Here is an 18,654-nt window from a genome sequence, read left to right as displayed (position 1 = left end):
CGGAGACGTCTGTTACCCACTAGCTCGATAGCTAGCCGGGGGCAAGGTCACTAGAGCTGTGAGAACACCGGACTCCCGGCAAATCGTTTTCAAACCCACCGCCGTCTTTCGCTACTCAGGTTAAACATGATATATGAGTCACTTAGATAACTTAAAAATGTTATTGTTTGGCTTTTTTAGTATTTTATTTGTTCCTGAGTAAATCGGTTTGGCTGAGATTAAAGTTATAGTTTTTACACAGCTGAATAAACGTCAAGCAGACAGCTGATTATCAGAAGTGTGAGATGCTCCAGAATTTACTCCGGTGTCCTGTTATATTTTAGATAGCAAGGAGTTTATTAAACTTCACCGAAACAATCTGCAAATTTCATTAAAATTTAATAAACTATCATCTTTTCTTTATTTTTAGTTAGCACATACCTTAAACACTTAAAGCTGTAAGCTAATGCTAGTTATATAAGAGCAGATGCTGCTGGTGCAATAAGCTGTACGTTTTACGTCCAATGGATCTGATTAGTCGACTAATCGCAAAAATAATCGGTGACTAGTCGACTATCAAAATAATCGTTTGTGGCAGCCCTACTAGGTAAGCAACCATGAGCCACAGGAACAAAGACAAACTAGTAAATACATGAGAGAAACACAGGTCTATAGCCTAAAAGGGAAAAGGACACCAGAGGAAACAATTGAAACAATTACAAGCATGGAGGCTGGGGAGAGACAGTAAATACTGTAGATAAAAGTTAGACACAAAAGAAAACTAACCTTCAACTTAAAACTGATCATAAGCAAAGGGCACTAACACTGACATGAAAACTAACGCTTAAAAATGCGCCAGGCAAGGAAATACAAATAGACTGAGGCCTAAACACAGAAACCAAACAGAGAACACACAGAGAACTGCAATTACTCATACAACAAATAATAGCATGTGATTTATTTTTACTTTCGACACATGAAACAGGTATGGCACACAGCTGGAATATACAAATCATGGGGAGAGGTGGACTTTAAAAATTGCATCCTTTACAAATATGTGTTGATTTAGTTGTTTAAACAATTACATTCTCTTTGCATCTCTGTGCAAATAAAGAAAAAAGTTTTATATCTTGTCACATGGTGCCATGTTGTGAAAGTTGGCCTAATCCTTAACTAGCCCCTTACACTTACATCTCTAGTAAGAGTGACTAAGATGAGAGAAGTGTCGAGGAGTGGAATGGAGGACGTGCAGTCTGAGAAATAATGTTAATAATGTTAGTTTTTGCTTTTTGACATGAAAAATAACATCATGTTTGGCAAAGACGGAAAAGCTATAATATCAAAAAGACTACTGGACTGATAGAAAGAGACTTCTCACCTTAAACAAGGAGCTTGTATTGTATGTCATGCTGCCTCTTATCAAAATAGTTGTTGACAACATAACTTGATGTAAGTATACAGAGTTAAGCATTCCTTTCATGTCTGGTACAGGCACTGATTTCATTTTCGGAGCATTTCAGATATTCACTTACTGCTTGCACAACATTTTCAGGGCAGGACAACAATTCACTCAGTCATGCATGCAAAAACACAGCTGTACAGGATTGGCAGAGACACACCACAGTGCTACAGGCACAGTGTAGATGTCTGTGAATGTTCATTATCCACGCTCCTCCTTAAGAGTCTCTGCAGGATGTAATTTTTGAATGCAATCCCACGGCACCCCACGCCCTCATCTGAATAATGTCTTATGTATTTGATACCAGTGCTTGTAAGTACAACTCTTCAGGGGGCATTTGCCATACAAGCAGGTGGCTGTCAGCTTCCCAACAGTCTGTGCACATTTGCTGGGAAAGTAAACATTTACTATAGGAAGAGAAGAGCTGTCAAGGGGTATCAGAGGGAGGGAACGGGTAAAGGAGAATGATGATGACTTTATCAGCAGCTTTCAGGTTGGTTGCTGTAACCAGAATGGATGGAGGTTAAAGTGAAAAATAGACTGTGAGGAGTACAGCAGGAAATTGAAAGAAAACAGAGAGAAATAAGAAAAGAGAACAGAAAAGAGGGAGGCATAGGTTGAGTAATGTAACAATTTACTTATCAAGAGAAAATCAAAAGCAATTTCAAGCAGGATTTACTTACTTTCCTCTGTTACGAGCATGCCCTAAAAGCCCACAGTATAAACTACAGATTGTTTTGTGCTTGCATCATGTGCTTGCAGCATGTGTGCAAATGGAATATCCATGTTGCACCGTTTCCAGAACTTTCAGTTTTACACTACAGGAAAGCCCTCACTTCCTGTCTGTTTACACACTTTTGGTAGATTTTTGTGATCTGCTCAACTGCTCCTTTTGGTCCCAGTTGGGCAGAGTACTCATAAGGGCTTGTGGTGTGAATGATCTAAATCAACAAGGACAAAATAGTGTGTAAAAGAAAAAAAATATCATAATTATTTCGTTTTATTTATTTTCCCTTTCATCACCTTCATCTTTTTAACCCTCTTTATGTTGGCCTATATGACAGGATGTTGTGTCTGTTAAAATCATTCCTTTTCCACTCTTTATGTGCACAGAACTTCAAAACACAAATTTTGAATATAGTTGCAATTGTGGAGACAAAAATGACCAGTTTTTGTAAATCAGTAAGAAAATCTAATAACACAGGATTTTCTTACTGAATGACTGATAGACAAAAAGATAAAGAAAAGTAACAAAAATGAAAATGGAAAATGGAGCATCTCTACTGAAACTGAAAACATGTGATATAGTTAGAGAGGCAATTGGCAGGTTTTTAGTGAATTCAGTGCACATTTAACACAAATATACAGAAATTTGATAAAACAAGAAAATCCAGTGCACATTTTTGTCTGTTGATGTTTGAGTTCAGCAAGATAAACAGGGATACTAATTCTTCAGTCTGATGCACCTAAACCACTGCAGAGAGCAATTTATGTTTGATTCATGGGAAGATTAAAGAACACTCTCTGGGTCCCACAGAGGTGGGTATTTTAGTCTGCTGCCAGTTTTCTCGGTTTTCTCCAATCAATCAAAACTTTTTTCTTTTCTTTCTTTTTTTTTACCTTAAGAGAAAATGCTGTGTATGAATTCATTCTTTACTCTTCATGCATGTCTTGCTCAGTTTTCATTTTGTCCATGGATGTAAATGAAAGTCAAACTAAGGGGACTGAAATAGTACCGTGAACATTTTGAGGATTCTAAAAAAAAATTGAAAATTTACCGAAGGGAAGAAAAAAAAACATAAAACAAGGAGGGTGAGTGTTGCATATTTCCAGTGGCACCCTTAAGCCTTTGGGACCTATTTAAAGAGCTAATGCGTGGGTCCCTACCCCAGCTGTATAAGCATAAATCAAAACATGAGCAAGCACAGAGAAAATCAAGGGGCCTTTACCCATCCAAGATCAGTCCAGGTTCCTAAACACATTCATCAAAATAAGGTAACACAAGTGTACCTACGTGAATGCACCACAGTTTAATCATACAAGACTTACAGATAATGTAACAGGCACTAACGCAAACATTAACAGCATCACATAACTTGGCAGAGTGCCCTCATACTCACATAAACAACCACCTGACAAATACAATAGCTTCATTAAGGTTTTCAACAGCTTGGCATGAGTAGAGTAATAGGGCCACAGGACACAATTTATTGTGGAAAATCTGCTGCATGGGTATGCGTCGAGCATCTTCACAAGTGATGATGATGCATGGGCAGTATTTGAATTGGCTTCTGCCATCACATGACAGGTACCCTATTTCTGGCATGCAGTGGTTTATATAGTCACTGGAAAATAATGTGAAAAGTCACATGCTGCTGCTGACAGGGAAAGTGCTGAATTAGCAGTCACATACTCACATACTGACAATCATAATGACTGGCTGAGGAAGACCTTTTGGAAGCTGTTTTTGTTAGGCCTCCAAGGTTTGGAGGCCTATCTCCACCCACCACCACTTCCCCTGCCGGTGGCGGACTCCCTCAGGTGTCGGTGTGTTGGTGGTTCTTTGTGTCTGGGGGTGGGCGTCCGGGTACACACCGGCTAACTCCTTGGCGGCCGCTTGTCGGGGCCTGGGGCCTGGGGCTCGCTCGGGCCCCTTTGGAGGTGGGGTGCCCCCGGCCTCTCGGCCTGGGGCTCGGTCACTCAGGCACAGCTGGGGGCCGGCGGAGCTCACGGGCGCGTCACTGCAACTCCCCCTGACTTCTGCTCCGCGGCTGCTGGGCGAGCCCTCATCTGGGACTCTCCTCGGCTCTTACTGGAACAGTGGCGCGGCTGCCCCTCTGTTGGTCTTCCATGGTCTCTTGTGTTCTGGGGGCCTCTGGATGTCTGGAGTTTTGATCTCCTCCATACCCGCTTCACACCCTGGAGGACGGGGCTGTGGCCCCCCCACACTCCCTAGCAGATCATTACATGGAGAAACCTTTGGAATGCAAGCATGCTGATCCACACAGGTATGCACACATGGGTATTCACAGACGCGGACTAAAGCTTTCTTGGCTGCTGCCTCAAAGCACACTGTGCGCTGTCTATCTTGCGTGCTGCACAATATCGTTTATTATTTAGTAAATATTGATATCTATGACTAGCTAGTTTATTGTGATGGTGCTTTGTTTTCTCTATTATTATGTTGCTCTTTGTTGTTTGCTGTCTCCTCTGTTTGTTTTTTTTGTTTGTTTTTTTTTTTTTTTCTCCATACAGGTGACCCAGGAGTTCTTTTTTTTTTTTCTCTCTCTTCCCCCCCCTTCTCACCGTCTCTTCTCCCCTTTGGTTTTCTTTCTTTCTCTCCCCCTCTTTCTCTCATTCATTCCCCCTGTCCTATTTATTAAAAAAAAAAAAAAAAAAAAAATGACAAAGGATGAACTGAAGCTCTGCCATCACGTAATGTCGCATACTGCTGTTTCTGATGTCATTTAGGAAAAAAAAAAAAAAAAAAAAAAAAAAAGGAAGCTGTTTTGTGCAGATTAAAACTAAATGAAAGTGTGTGCATGCGTGCGTGCGTGCGTGCGTGTGTGTGTGTGTGTGTGTGTGTGTGTGAGTGAGAAGAAAGAAGTGAGGACTTCTTTAATTCCCTTTGTTATGTAGTCAAATAATAGATAGGAGAATTGTTGAACTCTTGCTGGTCAGTAGCGGCTCTGAGGGCGAGGTCCTTTGGCTAAGGCAGGGGTGGCCAACCCGCGGCTCTCGAGCCACATGCGGCTCTTTGCCTGGTTTCATGCGGCTCTTACGTTCATATCAAAGTTTATGTTTGTGTTTTGATTTTTTTTATGTTGTTGTTTTAAAATGTGCGCGTTCGCTTCGCTTGAGTTCAATACGGTATTTTCATCAAATGCGCATGTGTGTGAGATGAAAATACCGCAAAGTTTCCCAGTAGGAGCAAGTTCGCCCTTAAAATGGCAGGAAAAAAATGCACAGCAAAAAGAAAATATGAAGATGAACACAGGACGTTTTTAACAGAGTGGGAGAGTTTATATTTTTTTGTTGAACGCAATGGTAAGCCATTCTGCCTTATATGTCAGACGTCATTAGCGCATTTCAAAGCTTCAAATCTTCAGCGCCACTTCAGCTCACTCCATGCTAACATCGACCAGGAATTTCCAAAAGGGACTGAACTTCGCAAGCACGAGTTGGCCACTTTGAAAAGTCAGGCAGAAAAGCAGATACAGTTTTTCCAAAAATTTACGAAGCGGTCAGAGACCATAACGCTCGCATCCTATCAGCTGGCTTGGAACATTGCACGGGCTAAAAAGCCATACAATGAAGGGGAGTTCGTTAAAAAATGCCTCAGTGATGTTGTTGAAATCTTGTCTCCTGAAAACGACAAATTAAAACGCATGGTATCAGACGTCCAACTGTCCCGCCACACTGTTGAACACAGAATATCGGACATTAACACGGCTATTGAATCACAGTTGCACTCTGACCTTCAAGCATGTGAGTATTTTAGTGTCGCATTGGATGAGAGTTGTGATATACAAGACAAGCCTCAGTTGGCAATATTTGCACGGTCTGTTTCAAACGATTGTGTGATCAAAGAAGAACTCCTGGATATTGTGCCATTAAAAGACAGAACCCGTGGCATAGATGTGAAAGAAACCATGATGGCTGCATTTGAAAAAGCAAATCTGCCCATAACGAAATTAACTGCAATAGCCACGGATGGAGCACCAGCCATGATGGGATCTGTGAACGGGCTTGTGGGGCTGTGCAAAGCTGACCAAACTATTCCTGACTTTTGGAATTTCCACTGCATCATCCACATGGAGCAACTCGTGTCTAAATCATTGAATTTAGATAACGTCATGAAGCCTGTGATGGAAATCGTCAACTATATCCGCACACATGCGCTTAACCACAGGCAATTCAAGAATCTCATCGCTGAGCTGGACCAAGGGCTTCCAGGTGACCTGCCGCTGCACTGCACTGTGAGGTGGCTGTCAAAAGGCCAGGTACTCTCTCGCTTCTTTGAGCTTTTGGATGCCGTGAAACTGTTTATGGAAAAGAAGGACAAGGACTATCCCGAGCTCTCGGACCTCAAGTGGATTATGGATCTGGCCTTTTTGGTCGACATGCTGTGTCACTTGGACAGACTGAACCTGACCCTGCAGGGTAAGTTAAAAATGCTCCCTGACCTAGTGCAAAGTGTGTTTGCGTTTGTCAACAAACTGAAGCTGTTCAAGACACATATTCAAAAGGGAGATTTAACGCATTTTCCCACTCTGCTAAAAGCCAGCGGGCAAGTCGCCAGTGCTGCCCTGAGTAAGCAAAGAGCCAGATATGCAACGCTGATTGAAAACTTGCACGAAAGCTTCGTGACCCGGTTCCATGATCTACAATTGAAAAGGCCACAGATTACGTTCCTCGTCGACCCATTTAATGCAGAGACCGGCTGTTTGAAAGTCCCGCTAGTCACAGATGAAGCTGCGGCTGAGTTGGAGATGATCGATCTTTGTGAAGAGGACCAATTGAAACCTGCTTTAAGGGAAGGGACCATTGAGTTCTGGAAAAGTGTGCCAATGGAAAAATACCCCAATGTCAAACGGGCTGCGCTTAAGATACTGTCAATGTTTGGGTCAACATACGTCTGCGAGTCTGTGTTTTCTACCCTAAAACATGTGAAATCAAAGCATCGATCTGTTCTGACTGACACACATGTGAAAGAATTGCTTCGAGTGACAACAACGGAATACAAGCCAGATTTAAAGAGGATTGTTCAAGGCAAGGAATGCCAGAAGTCCCACTAAACAACATGCATTATAAAAGTAAATGCTATTGTAGATTATTATATTTTTGTTTGTGGACTTGGTTGAACTGAGAGTTTGTGTGTGTGAGACAGTGCACACAATGTTCATTGTTGAAAATGACTGGCCTGTGGTTTTAGTACTGTAGGAGTCCATTTCTGTCATTATCATGTTGGTGTGTGACATTTACAATAAATCTGGCTGAGCAGAGGTGTGTGTGTGTGTGTGTGTGTGTGTGTGTGTGTGTGTGTGTGTGTGTGTGTGTGTGTGTGTGTGTGTGTGAGTGAGAGAGAGAGAGAGAGGGAGGAAAGGATGGGTGATGTTCATGTGTGCCCATGCGTATGATGTGGCTCTTTGCGGTAACACAGTAAAAAAAAAGTGGCTCTTGGTCTCTGACTGGTTGGCCACCCCTGGGCTAAGGCCTACACTTGACATTTCATTCAAAGGCAAGAGCTTAAAAATTGGGGTTGCATGTAAAAGATTTGTGATGGAAATGATATTCCACCAGCAGTCAGCATTACGTCAGTGTTTCTTATTAACAGACAGAAGATTTAGGTAGGCTTCTGGAGAAGGTAACACATGAATTAAAGCAATTTTCTTTATCCCTGTTCTACATTTTGTTATCCCTCTGTCATTTTCACTCTCTGCCTAGTGCTGGAGGGAGTTCAAACCCTTTAAAAAAGCCGCTTGCATCATATGCAAGAGCTGACTATTTGGGAATTTGGAATACAGCAAGCTGGTGATGGATTAAGAGATTTTAGACGCGGTCTCAATAGGGTAAAGCACTCTTAGTTATCGATATGCTGTCATCATTGTGATTAATGAAGATTTAAGGAATTACATTCTTTTTATATTCTGGATTTTTTTTTTGCTTTATAAGCCAAGAGGTTCGCAGTCACAAAAGAGAACAAATTCAGTCATATCCAAATTAGGATTGTTTGCTATATAACATTGTGTCACAAATCTTGAGTATCTTGGGTGATCAGATGAAGTAATCTTGTTTACTTGTTTTGACTTTTTTTTTTTTTTTTTTTTTTAGCTGAGATGAATCTAGGGACACAGGATGCAGTGTAGGAACCAGACCATTTGGAGAGCTATTTGCAGCTCATTATATGTTCATTAGTGTTCACTAGAGTCATCACGCTGTGCCCCAGAGGAAAATGAAAGATTTACAGAACTTTGGCAGATGTTAAATTTTAATCACAGTCTAGTCTAGACTTACACAATGCAGGAGTCCTCAGCTTAAAGAGGAAGATCTGTATGGTGATGGTCTGTATTGTTTCAATTTACTGGTAAATAGTGATAAACCATTAAACTATAGAATCCATGTCTGGCATCAACTACCCATCACTAGAAAAGGTACTAAAACAAAACAAAAAAAATAAAATAAAATAAAGAATGATGTAAAGAAAAAAAAAACTGTATTCTGCAAGTGCAATTTTGTTTAAGAGATAAATGGAGAAAAATAATTGCCATGTACAATATAAAACTTGTTGTACTTGTTTCTCTGCACATACACCACAGAGAGGAACACAGCTATGCCTTCTCTGGCATGTGATTATTTAAAGTCCACTATATACCTACTCTTCCTTCTAGGAATAATCTTTTGATCTCTACATCTTGCTAAGGTTTTGAATACCATCATTAGACACTGGCTTCTTTTGATCTCAGCTTTATGCTTGGCAGGTAGCATGCAGCATGCCTGGTATATAAGCTTGAGGCAACTACTAAAAAGTTTTATTCTGTGGTTCAGTGAGGCTCATTTTAATTCAAACTTTTTACAGTAACTAAATAGTATCTAGAAGCAAGTGAAAGCTGCACCAAGCTTTAGAGTTTTTCCAAGTCCGACAGTTAGAATAAAAGTATAAGCAACAAGCGATAGTTTTATTTATTTACTTGAAATAAAATATCAATTAAACATCTTTTTTATATATAAAAAAAAGTATAAGCAACAATTTCTTCTTTATAATAAAGAAACAGTATAAAACATCTTTTACCACTTCACTCTGTTAGGAAAAAACATGTAAGGGAAAAATTATTTAAAAAAACAAACAAGGTACAATAAAATGAGAGTACTGATACATAAGCATGTGGAATGATAATTAATGTAATGTCAAACCTAAACTGCAGTTCCCTGCAATGCATATGCCTCCTTTCAATAAAACAACTTATTCCCCTTTTGTATTGTCTTTCACTTCTGGGTTGTGCCGTACAGAACAAGAACGACAGGTGATTGCATCCCAGCTAGAAGTCAGGATGAGGACCATTACCCAGCTGTCCTTGAGGGGAAGGGTGGAGGATATCCTTCTCCCACAAGAGGAGTGACATGGCCAAGTGAAGGTGATGATGTTATGAATGTGGGTGGTTGGCAGCACAAGGTAAGGCTGCATACTCTGTCACTCAGGGAAGAGTTGACAGGGTTTATGTATAGACAAGGAGACGGGCCTTGGGAATGCAGGCAAGGTTAATCTGAGTGATATCTTGAATGGATAGACTAACCATCCTCAGAACACAAGGACGACTATAGGGCACCACAGGGTGCACTGGAATTCTGCATTATTTCTTATAATGAATGGAATTCTGGCAATGCGTGTGTACCTGTATGGTATAGCAACTCACTGAGAGATAAATGTCTGAATCACATTTCAAACCATGGTTACCAGCTCACAAATAATTGGCATGTGGGAGAGACAGTAACCAGGCAGATATCCCCAGCAGAAAATCCTATTTTCCTTGATGCCTCAGAAGAAAGTAGATTTTACTCACAGCTAGCGAGTTTGATCTGCTATGTCCATTCGTTTTAATACCTCCCTCTGGCAGCACAGTTTATATGAGCTAAGCTGGTAATGATGCCACAGCAGCATTTTTCAACAGTCTGTCCCAAAGAACTGTTCCCAGTGATGGCGACTACCTGGACGAGAACAGGTCTACTGACTTCAGCAGCCATTTCACACCTAAAACTGTCTATTTGGGTTCTATAGCAAGAAGAATTAGATGTCAAGACTCAGCACTGTGAAGTGCTCAGTGGGCAAACCTTTCTCCGCCACCACTACTACACCCCCCCACCCTCTTCTTCTCCTCACATGCCCAGCACTGGGGTCCTTTGAGGTTGGTTAGCAAATGCTGAATGGCTGGCACGTGCTGGGTGTGGTGGAGACAAACTTGTCTGAAGCAAAAGAGGCAGACGGTGCCTGATTCTGATGTGTGGAGCCTGTGGCTGATGTAATTGAAGTGGGCAGAGTGAGGATGGGATGATCCCCCTCCCCCCTCTCCTACACTCCCCTCACAGAGACACACTCATCTCCCCAGCACTCCGTCCCTCTGCTAGAACCGCTGTGCAATAGAGCTGTCGAGTAGTGAGTCTACTAATGGAACACCCAGCTGGCTAAAGACTTCATCATGCTGCTGTGAATTATTCAGCTTCCAGAGGGCTCTCCTCAAATTATTTAAAAGCCCACTTTGGGATTCCAATGAACTAGACTGGGTCTTAAGGAAATGCACAGAATCTTTTTTTTTTTTTGGTTTCCATGAGTTTTACCTTCAAATGTCTAAAAGAGACAACTGGAAGGTAATTTGCTGAGACAAAGCTGTTTATTCAAGCTTTGAAAAACTTTAGACTGCTGAGTAAGCCACAGCCTGGCAGTGTCGCCTTGTACACATCAGGCCACATGTATAAGGCAACACTGCCCCACAAGGCACGTTTTTCACGCTGTTGCTTTTATAACAATAAGTAAGCAGCGAATGTCAAAAGATTTGCCGACCTACCCTTCATATCTTTGGATTTGAACCATGTAAGACACTATGGGCAATGACAGAAAACAATCTTGACATACAGCCATTAATAGTGAAATCTGTTCTCTAATCCAGAATGTGAGAACCAGTTTCATACTGTTGCAGAAGACAGCCTCAATTCATCATGCTTTCAGGGTAGGTGTCCTGGCAAGATTCACTGATTGGAATTCCATGTCCATATACATCACACTCTGTCTTCATCCACTCACCAAAGAGTGGATAAATCACTGCGTCTAGGCCGTCCCTCAGCAGGCCCCAGAAAGCCTTTAATAACAGGCACAAGCTGCCTGCAGTGCTGGTCTCTGATTGTTTTGAGTGAAAACAGATGTGGTTACTTGCTTCACAGTGCAGCCTGCTCAACTGAGGTTCTAAACAGGCCTCTGTCACAAGGCCCTTGCTGTCATATTGCCCTATTCAAACATCCGGCACCAATTGGAAGCCACCTTAATTCCCTCCCTACTCCCCATGGCCTCCGTTATTCCAGCACTTCCCTATTGCCACACCCTGTTTAAAAAAAAAGATTTCAAACAAGGTGGAAACAGGCTTCCCTCCTCTCCCTCATAAAGACCACTTGAGAGTCTGGATGAACACATTAATGCCCCAAGGCTGTGATGAAATAAAACCCCAGCGCCATGCCCTTTATGTGAGCCAAAAACACTGGCCATGTTTATTACATCTGACCATCTGTGTTTTACACGTGCATGTCTGCTAGACAGATCCACATGCACTCACACAAATGTCAGAGGTCCTACAGACAGCCAATAGCTTATTAGCTGTATTCAACTTAAAAGCCAGCTACATGTGATTGCAATAATTTTGCAGCGTGGTTTTATGCTAGGAGAAATAATGTGCAAGTACTTTGTCTTAATACATTGAGAAATGTCTCTCTCTTTCTTCCTACTTTTGCAAACGACAACATAGTCAATCAAATGGAGACAAATGCCTGTGCAGCAGGGTAAGAGACTGAATGACAGCAGGAATCCAAGTAACTGATATTCTTCACTGATTTGTTTAAACGGTTTCAAATTTCCTACATTCACATGTGGTGTGTGTGTACTTCTGGAGCCCCAAGCAATGGTCAAGAATCCCTCAAGGCCAGAAATTAATTGAAGCAGCATGGACCTTGCTTTTTAAGAAGATTGACATACAGAGATCTTCCTTGGGCCAATCATCCCACTCCTTGGTACATTAAGAAAACAACCAACCAGCCTTTACTGCTTCTTTTATCATCTTTTTTGTTTTGTTTTGTGTTTTTTCCTCAAACAAGTCTGTCTGGCTCAGCCCCTGAAATCCAAAGCCAGTCTGTCCCTCCCAGCTGACGTTGCTTTGCTGAATCAGGAAGGAAATATTTACCCAGTGACCGTGCAAAGGGGTGTGACCTCCAAGTCAAGCTGTAGGTCAGAATGTGGGCGTTAAAGGTAAGGTAATATATAGCACATCAACCACAGGATGGCATGAAATAAATTATCAAAAGTTAGTGCATGGTTTAGTAGCATCATGAATCAGGGTTTTGTTTTTTGTTTGTTTGTTTGTTTGTTTGTTTGTTTGTTTGTTTGTTTGTTTGTTTGTTTGTTTGTTTGTTTGTTTGTTTGTTTGTTTGTTTGTTTGTTTGTTTTTTCACGGCAGTTCATCCAATGGGGTGAATTAATAACTGGCTGCCCAGTAATTTGCAGAAAAGACATGTTCGTTCCTGTTGTCTATGATATTGATATAGTCCAAAAATATAAAGTAGTAGAGTACTTTTGATTTTATTTTTTAGGCCAGACTATTACAATTATTGCGTGCTCAAACTTTTGTTTTTTAATGTTATGTAATAGAATTTTTGCGGAAGTTTGCAAGGAGGTGCTGGTTCCAGGGTTTGGATCATTAGCATAGGTGCCACATGCACATATGTATTTTACTAGGTAAGTTTCCATTTAAAAAATATCGACAGACAAAGATATTGTATACGGAGCATCTTCAGTAGTGTGGATGCAAAGAATTTGCAAAAAATATTAGCAGAGCTGATAGCAGCAGCTATAAGATAATTATATACTTTTGATGAAAGAGCAGAGAAATTATTTGACATAAGGTACAGTAAAGACACATGGCAAGCATTATCAGTATTAACGAATGAGTTCTTTATATTGTTGGATGGAGCAAGGGGAGATATTGAAAATGCATTAAAAGTGAATATGCATGAAATATTTTATACTTAAACTGTATTATTTTTAAGTGAAGAATTGTTATTTCCCTGCATGGTGAATATATTCATCTATATTTTGATTGACAAGTATGAGACATTTGTGAATATGTGAATATCACAAAATGTTTTTAATTACTGCCACTTAGGATTAAATTGCTTAAAAACACTTTTGGCCAATTACTGACAATTGCTGACAATCGCACAATTGACTAATTAGCAGTATTATAGGTGAAGCTTCCTGACTTGTTTTTTCATGAGAAATGAAGCAGAAATAACATCTTAAGTGCTGAATTATATAGATTTTTAACTGCAATTTTAAATATGAAGCGCAAAGAGATGTCAGGGCAAACCACTGATTACACTTAAGAACAAGATGAACAATATTAGACTTGACAATTGACAAGAAAACACACACACACACACACACACACACACACACACACACACACACACACACACACACACACACACACACACACACAGATAATCTTCACAGAACCTGTATCCATCTAAAAATTACTTGGGAGGATGAAAGTGAGAATAACTTGTAGCAGAATGATAGGAAGCAAAAAGCATGGAGAAGAGGGTAAATGTGGGGTTTCTTAAGTCATAGAGATTGTATATTCTCCAGTGGCCATGTCAGCCATGATCTCAGCTGTGGAGCATGCTTTTCAATTTCATATTACATAGAAAAACTTAATGCAGAAAGACATACAAACAAGAAGAAACTAATGGTGGCTATAGGAAAGTCCTAACAGAGATTAGAGCATTTTCATTGAGCGCAAAGGATTTTCATCCATATATTAAAACAATCCCAATAATTAAAATTATGGTAGTGTATCCAATTAATTTTGAGCCTTAAAAAATGTGGGAATTGTGAATAATTTATGTAATGCCTAAACTTCATTACATTGCAACATTTTTGTAAAATCCCTTGAATAAAAGTTAAAAGTCTGGACTTCAGTCACATATTGATAATGGTGTACAGTGGTAAAAAGGTGGATCTAACTGTACACCTCTATGGATGTTGAGAGCGAATAGGTTTTGACACAGCAAGAATCTCAAATATTAAAAGCAAATTCATTATGGATTAAGTGACTGCTGGGAATGAACATGACCCAAATGACCAAATTGATGGAAGGAAGGAAAAACTACCTTGATTTAGAGTATAATCTAGTTCTGAAAATGAACACGGTAACAATGAACAAGAACTCTAGAAAGACACAATAAGCTCATTGAACTGGGCCGTTACAGTTCAGGGACTGAACTGCTAACCCTGAGATATCTAAACATCAAATAGGCTCATACATGTCCATGGCCTTGTGCCACAATTTATATGATGGAATGATGTTACATATCATTCCAAGACTGCAAACTTGTTTGACAAATGACCTGTCCACTGCCTTAATGGTGGAAATTTTATTTTTCGATATAAGGTTTAGCTTTTGATGTGAAACTGAATATTAGCAATATTTTTTTTATTCATTTATTTGAGTCTTTGTTGATTGTTCATTGGGGAGATTTTCATTTTCTTTTTCTTTTTTTTTTGCATTTTGGATTTTGCATTTTGTAGTACCAGTATGGTTTTATATATATACAAATTAGCATGCACCACCAGTGTGTGAAGCCCTGATAATATTCATTATTGTGTTCTTGTATGATGGCATGTGCAGCACAAAGTGGTGTTGAAGCATAAAAAATAGTAAAAACAAACCCCTATCACCAGTGGCATTGTCCTGGAAGGTACTAGCAAGCATGAGAAAGTCCTGTTTAGGAGTTTAGCCATGCACTGCTCTCTTTCGATTGCTTTAGACCCAAAGAAAGCCAGGATTTCCTAATGCCCAGAATGGAGAGTTCTAAACAGATTGATCTGCATCAGGGGACTGTCCATTCTTTGCAAGTGAGCTAGCCCGGAAAAAAAAAAAAAAAGATTAAAAAAGAGTTTGTTGGGAGAACAGTCTGACATACATAGACCTTCTCTGATCTCCAGAACAAGTTATCACCTGAGAGTGGAAGACAGAATTCTAGTCTGTCTGGCAGAGACCGCTCACTATGGACCCCTTCTCTCTGGACGTTAGCATGGGTGAGTCAAGCAGAGGGTTTATATATCACACATCACAGTTTATTAGCAATAATAGAGTTTCTTTTGCTATGCAGAGTTGTGCTTGGCATATCAATACTACTCTTTTCTTCTCGTTTTATTTTTTGTGCACGCATGTCTATGCGTAGTATGCATTCCTTATCAAAATTCTTGTCTTAAGTTTGTTGATAAATCTAATGTGACCCGGCCCTAATTATAATTCTGACCACTATTTCAACAAAAACTTTCAAAGTCATTAAAACCTCTAGCAGGATTTTATAATGATTTGAAAGTAATTATAAATGACAGAATGTATTTGTTTTGGCACTGAGACCTACACAGTCTTTGTAGTTCAAAGGTGAAAGTCTGACTTGGAGCTACTACAGTATATCTGTACTCTATTCCTGTTTGTGGAACAAAGCTGAGTTTGGGCACAAGTCTGTAAGCAAACTTTTGGATTTTTAACATCTTAAAAAAAAGAAGATGCAACTTTATACACAAGTTTTGGAACCAAGACTTGGCAGGATGGAAAACCCTCATACCACAGAGAGGCTCTGGTGTGCTTGTTTGTCAAGTGAGACTGAAGATTATTGATTTTGCAAGTGCGTCTGTGTGTGTTCCTGTGTGTCTGTGTGTATGTGTGTGCATCTCACTGTATGTGTGTGTTTTAAGGGCAAGCTGGCTTGTAGCCCTGGAACACAAGTAGCTGATGTTGCAACAGATATGGTAACTTTGACAGCAGGCTACATTATACAGACTAAACTCCATGGCTGTACTTTTGATTGCCTCATACATATAATTTCCATAGAGACATTTGTACTGTAGGCGAAAGGTCAAAAATCTTCATTCTCATTTCTGGCTTTCCTGGTGCATCTTTAACAAAATGAATATACTTCAGTTTTGCATTTGCAAATTCTGAAAGTAATGTTTTGAGATGAGGACACTGTAGCTATTCATCAGCCAAAGCTCTGCTTTAATTACATCAACTTACTGCTAACTTTAAATTTGTGAAAATTTTCAACAGTGCTTCAGCACTAACAGTCCTCCAGAGATAGATATTTCAACACTCTAAAGTCAAGGTTTTTAAAGTTCAGCTGATTTTATTTGGTGTAGTTTTTCATTCACAATAAGCAACAAAAAATGCATAAATGTAATTGAATTAAAGCATATTTAACTTCACTGCTTTTAATGTGTTTCTTCTCTTGCGAGTGTACATTGATGTACAGCACTGTGCTGTAGCACAAATAGCATTATTGTATAGACTCGTCCAGAGCTTCCTAAGTTGAGCCCTATGTCAAAACTTTTTGGAAAGGCTTAAGCATTCAGCTTCTGAGCTATAAATCACAGACTTTGAGCAAGAATTGTTGCAACAACTTGTAACATTTGCAAAATATCCCTGCTTGCAACTTTAGCAGGCAAGAGAAAATAAATGTTGCATTTATGTGGCGCCATGGACAAAAAGCATTAAATAATTCCAAACTGTGGGAATTTGTGAAATAACTTCAACACTTTGCTGTTGCAAAACCCTCTGATTTGTTTTTTGTCACTGTTGCCAACAAAGTAGGAATGAACAGACTTTGTGTTGTCACTAAAAATGTTATTGTTCCCTTTTATATCCTTTGCCACGCTATCCTTTTACTGAGCCTCTTTGTGGTTAAGAGTACGAAATAAACAGGAGTGTGTTGCACTAACACACGCTGTCAGGAGGCTGTAAGGTATTGATTGCAGGAGTGTATGAAGATGATGGTTTTTGACAGCCCACTGTGTGGACCTGAGCTGAGTCAGACAGGAGCCTGTTCTGTCTTCCGTCCGTAAGGGCCTAGGGCCATGTTGGTGAATGACTGCATCATTCCATGCGCATGAATGCTTTCGGACACAGGCTTCAAGGCATCAAGGAGACCAGAACAAAAGAGAAATGTGGCTCCAATCTTTAACATTTAGATAAGAGCATCAGCTAAATGTCGACCTTGCAGTGAGAATAATTTCCCAGCGTATAGCCTCACTGCCAGCCATCAGATTTAAAAGTTGAATTCAGTTAATTCAGTAATAGTGTTGTGTAATCCATTCTTCAACAAATTCCTTTTTTAACTATCTCTAGAGAACATTAATATGAATTAATATGTTGGTTTAAGGGCACATTAGAAAATATTAAAATTGCCAATCTTACTTCCAGAGCCAACAGCACACCTTATTTTATCCAATCAACACTCCAAAACAGTCCAAAACCTAAATACAGTCCAGATCAAAAGTTTAAGGTGCATGGTTGAATCTTAACAAGCTTCCAAGTAATGTTCAACTTGCAACAAGAATAAATGGGAGTGAGACAAAACATTTTTTGAGCATGCAGTTTATTGAAAACATCACTTAAATAGGCTGTTTTGCAGCTGATCAAAGGTTTAGGACCACATGCCTTTAAAAGACCAAATCTATCCAAAAATGTGGATTCACTGTCATGACGTTCTTATGGAAAAGGGAAAAAAAAATTTCCTTTTTGTTGCATAAGCAGAGTCTCTTGCAGTGTGCCGTCGCTGCTGAGGTGGGACCCAGTAAGGCAGTCATTTGGAATTTCTTAAATGATCCTGAGGCTTGTGGAACAAAAAAGTCAAGTGGAAGACCCCAAAAAATTTCACCAGCACTGAGCCGTAGGATCCAAATGGCTGTCCGTCAAGACACCAGACAATCCTCTACACAAATTAAGGATGTTACCGGTGCCGACTGCAGCCCAATAACCATCAGATGGCATCTGACACTGAAGGGCTTCACAAACAGAAAACGTCTTCAAAGGTCTTGTTTCCTTGAACGCCACAGAACTGACCGTTTGGACACCAAGAGCACCAAACATGGGACATTGAAAGGTGGAAAAAAAGTCTTATTCTCTGATGAGAAAAAAAAATAACCTTGATGGTCCTGATCGTTTCCAACGTTACTGGCATGACAAGCAGATCCCACCTGAGATGTTTTCTACGTGCCACAGTGGATGGGGCACCGTAATGGTCTGGGGTCCTTTTTCCTTCGGTGGAACAATGGATTTTCAGGAGGTGTAGGGGCGTCAAACGGCACATTTCTTCTTGCTGCATGTTGAAGCTCTATTTGGAACCTTCACGATCCAGCCATGCAAAATATTATTGATTTTTTTTGCCATTTTTCAAGTGGAGACTCTATATTCAATTTACAGTCCTGTTCTTCATTGGTCCACGTATCTATAAGGATTGAAGTAACTCAAACAACCCTGTACACTCAGAGTATGCCTACATTCACAATTTCAATGGATTCTAAGAAACATTGGGAGCCATGTTTTTCTAGAAAAGTACAACAATACTGCTCTGGAGTGGATGTTAATAGGGTCTGGCTTTAAACCCTTTTG

The 18,654-nt window shown here is 40.0% G+C and overlaps 1 protein-coding gene across 1 annotated transcript; it reads left to right on the top strand.

The window, feature by feature from the left end:
• The first annotated feature begins 6,294 nt into the window (after positions 1-6,294).
• On the top strand, positions 6,295-7,236 carry LOC146665797 (general transcription factor II-I repeat domain-containing protein 2A-like). Its single transcript, XM_085410957.1, has one exon. The coding sequence runs from the start codon at positions 6,295-6,297 to the stop codon at positions 7,234-7,236; it is 942 nt and encodes a 313-aa protein (XP_085267083.1).
• Positions 7,237-18,654: the final 11,418 nt, after the last annotated feature.

This window comes from Rhamphochromis longiceps, linkage group LG7, assembly GCF_057381845.1.
Source record: "Rhamphochromis longiceps isolate RC_006_pf linkage group LG7, R_longiceps_female_GT1.1, whole genome shotgun sequence".
Lineage (NCBI taxonomy): Eukaryota > Metazoa > Chordata > Actinopteri > Cichliformes > Cichlidae > Rhamphochromis > Rhamphochromis longiceps.
This window is presented reverse-complemented; position numbering and strand designations above follow the sequence as displayed.

What these genes read in the sequence shown, in the direction of transcription:
- LOC146665797 (XM_085410957.1), top strand. Translation starts at nt 6,295, where the DNA reads ATGAAGCCTGTGATGGAAATCGTCAACTATATCCGCACACATGCGCTT.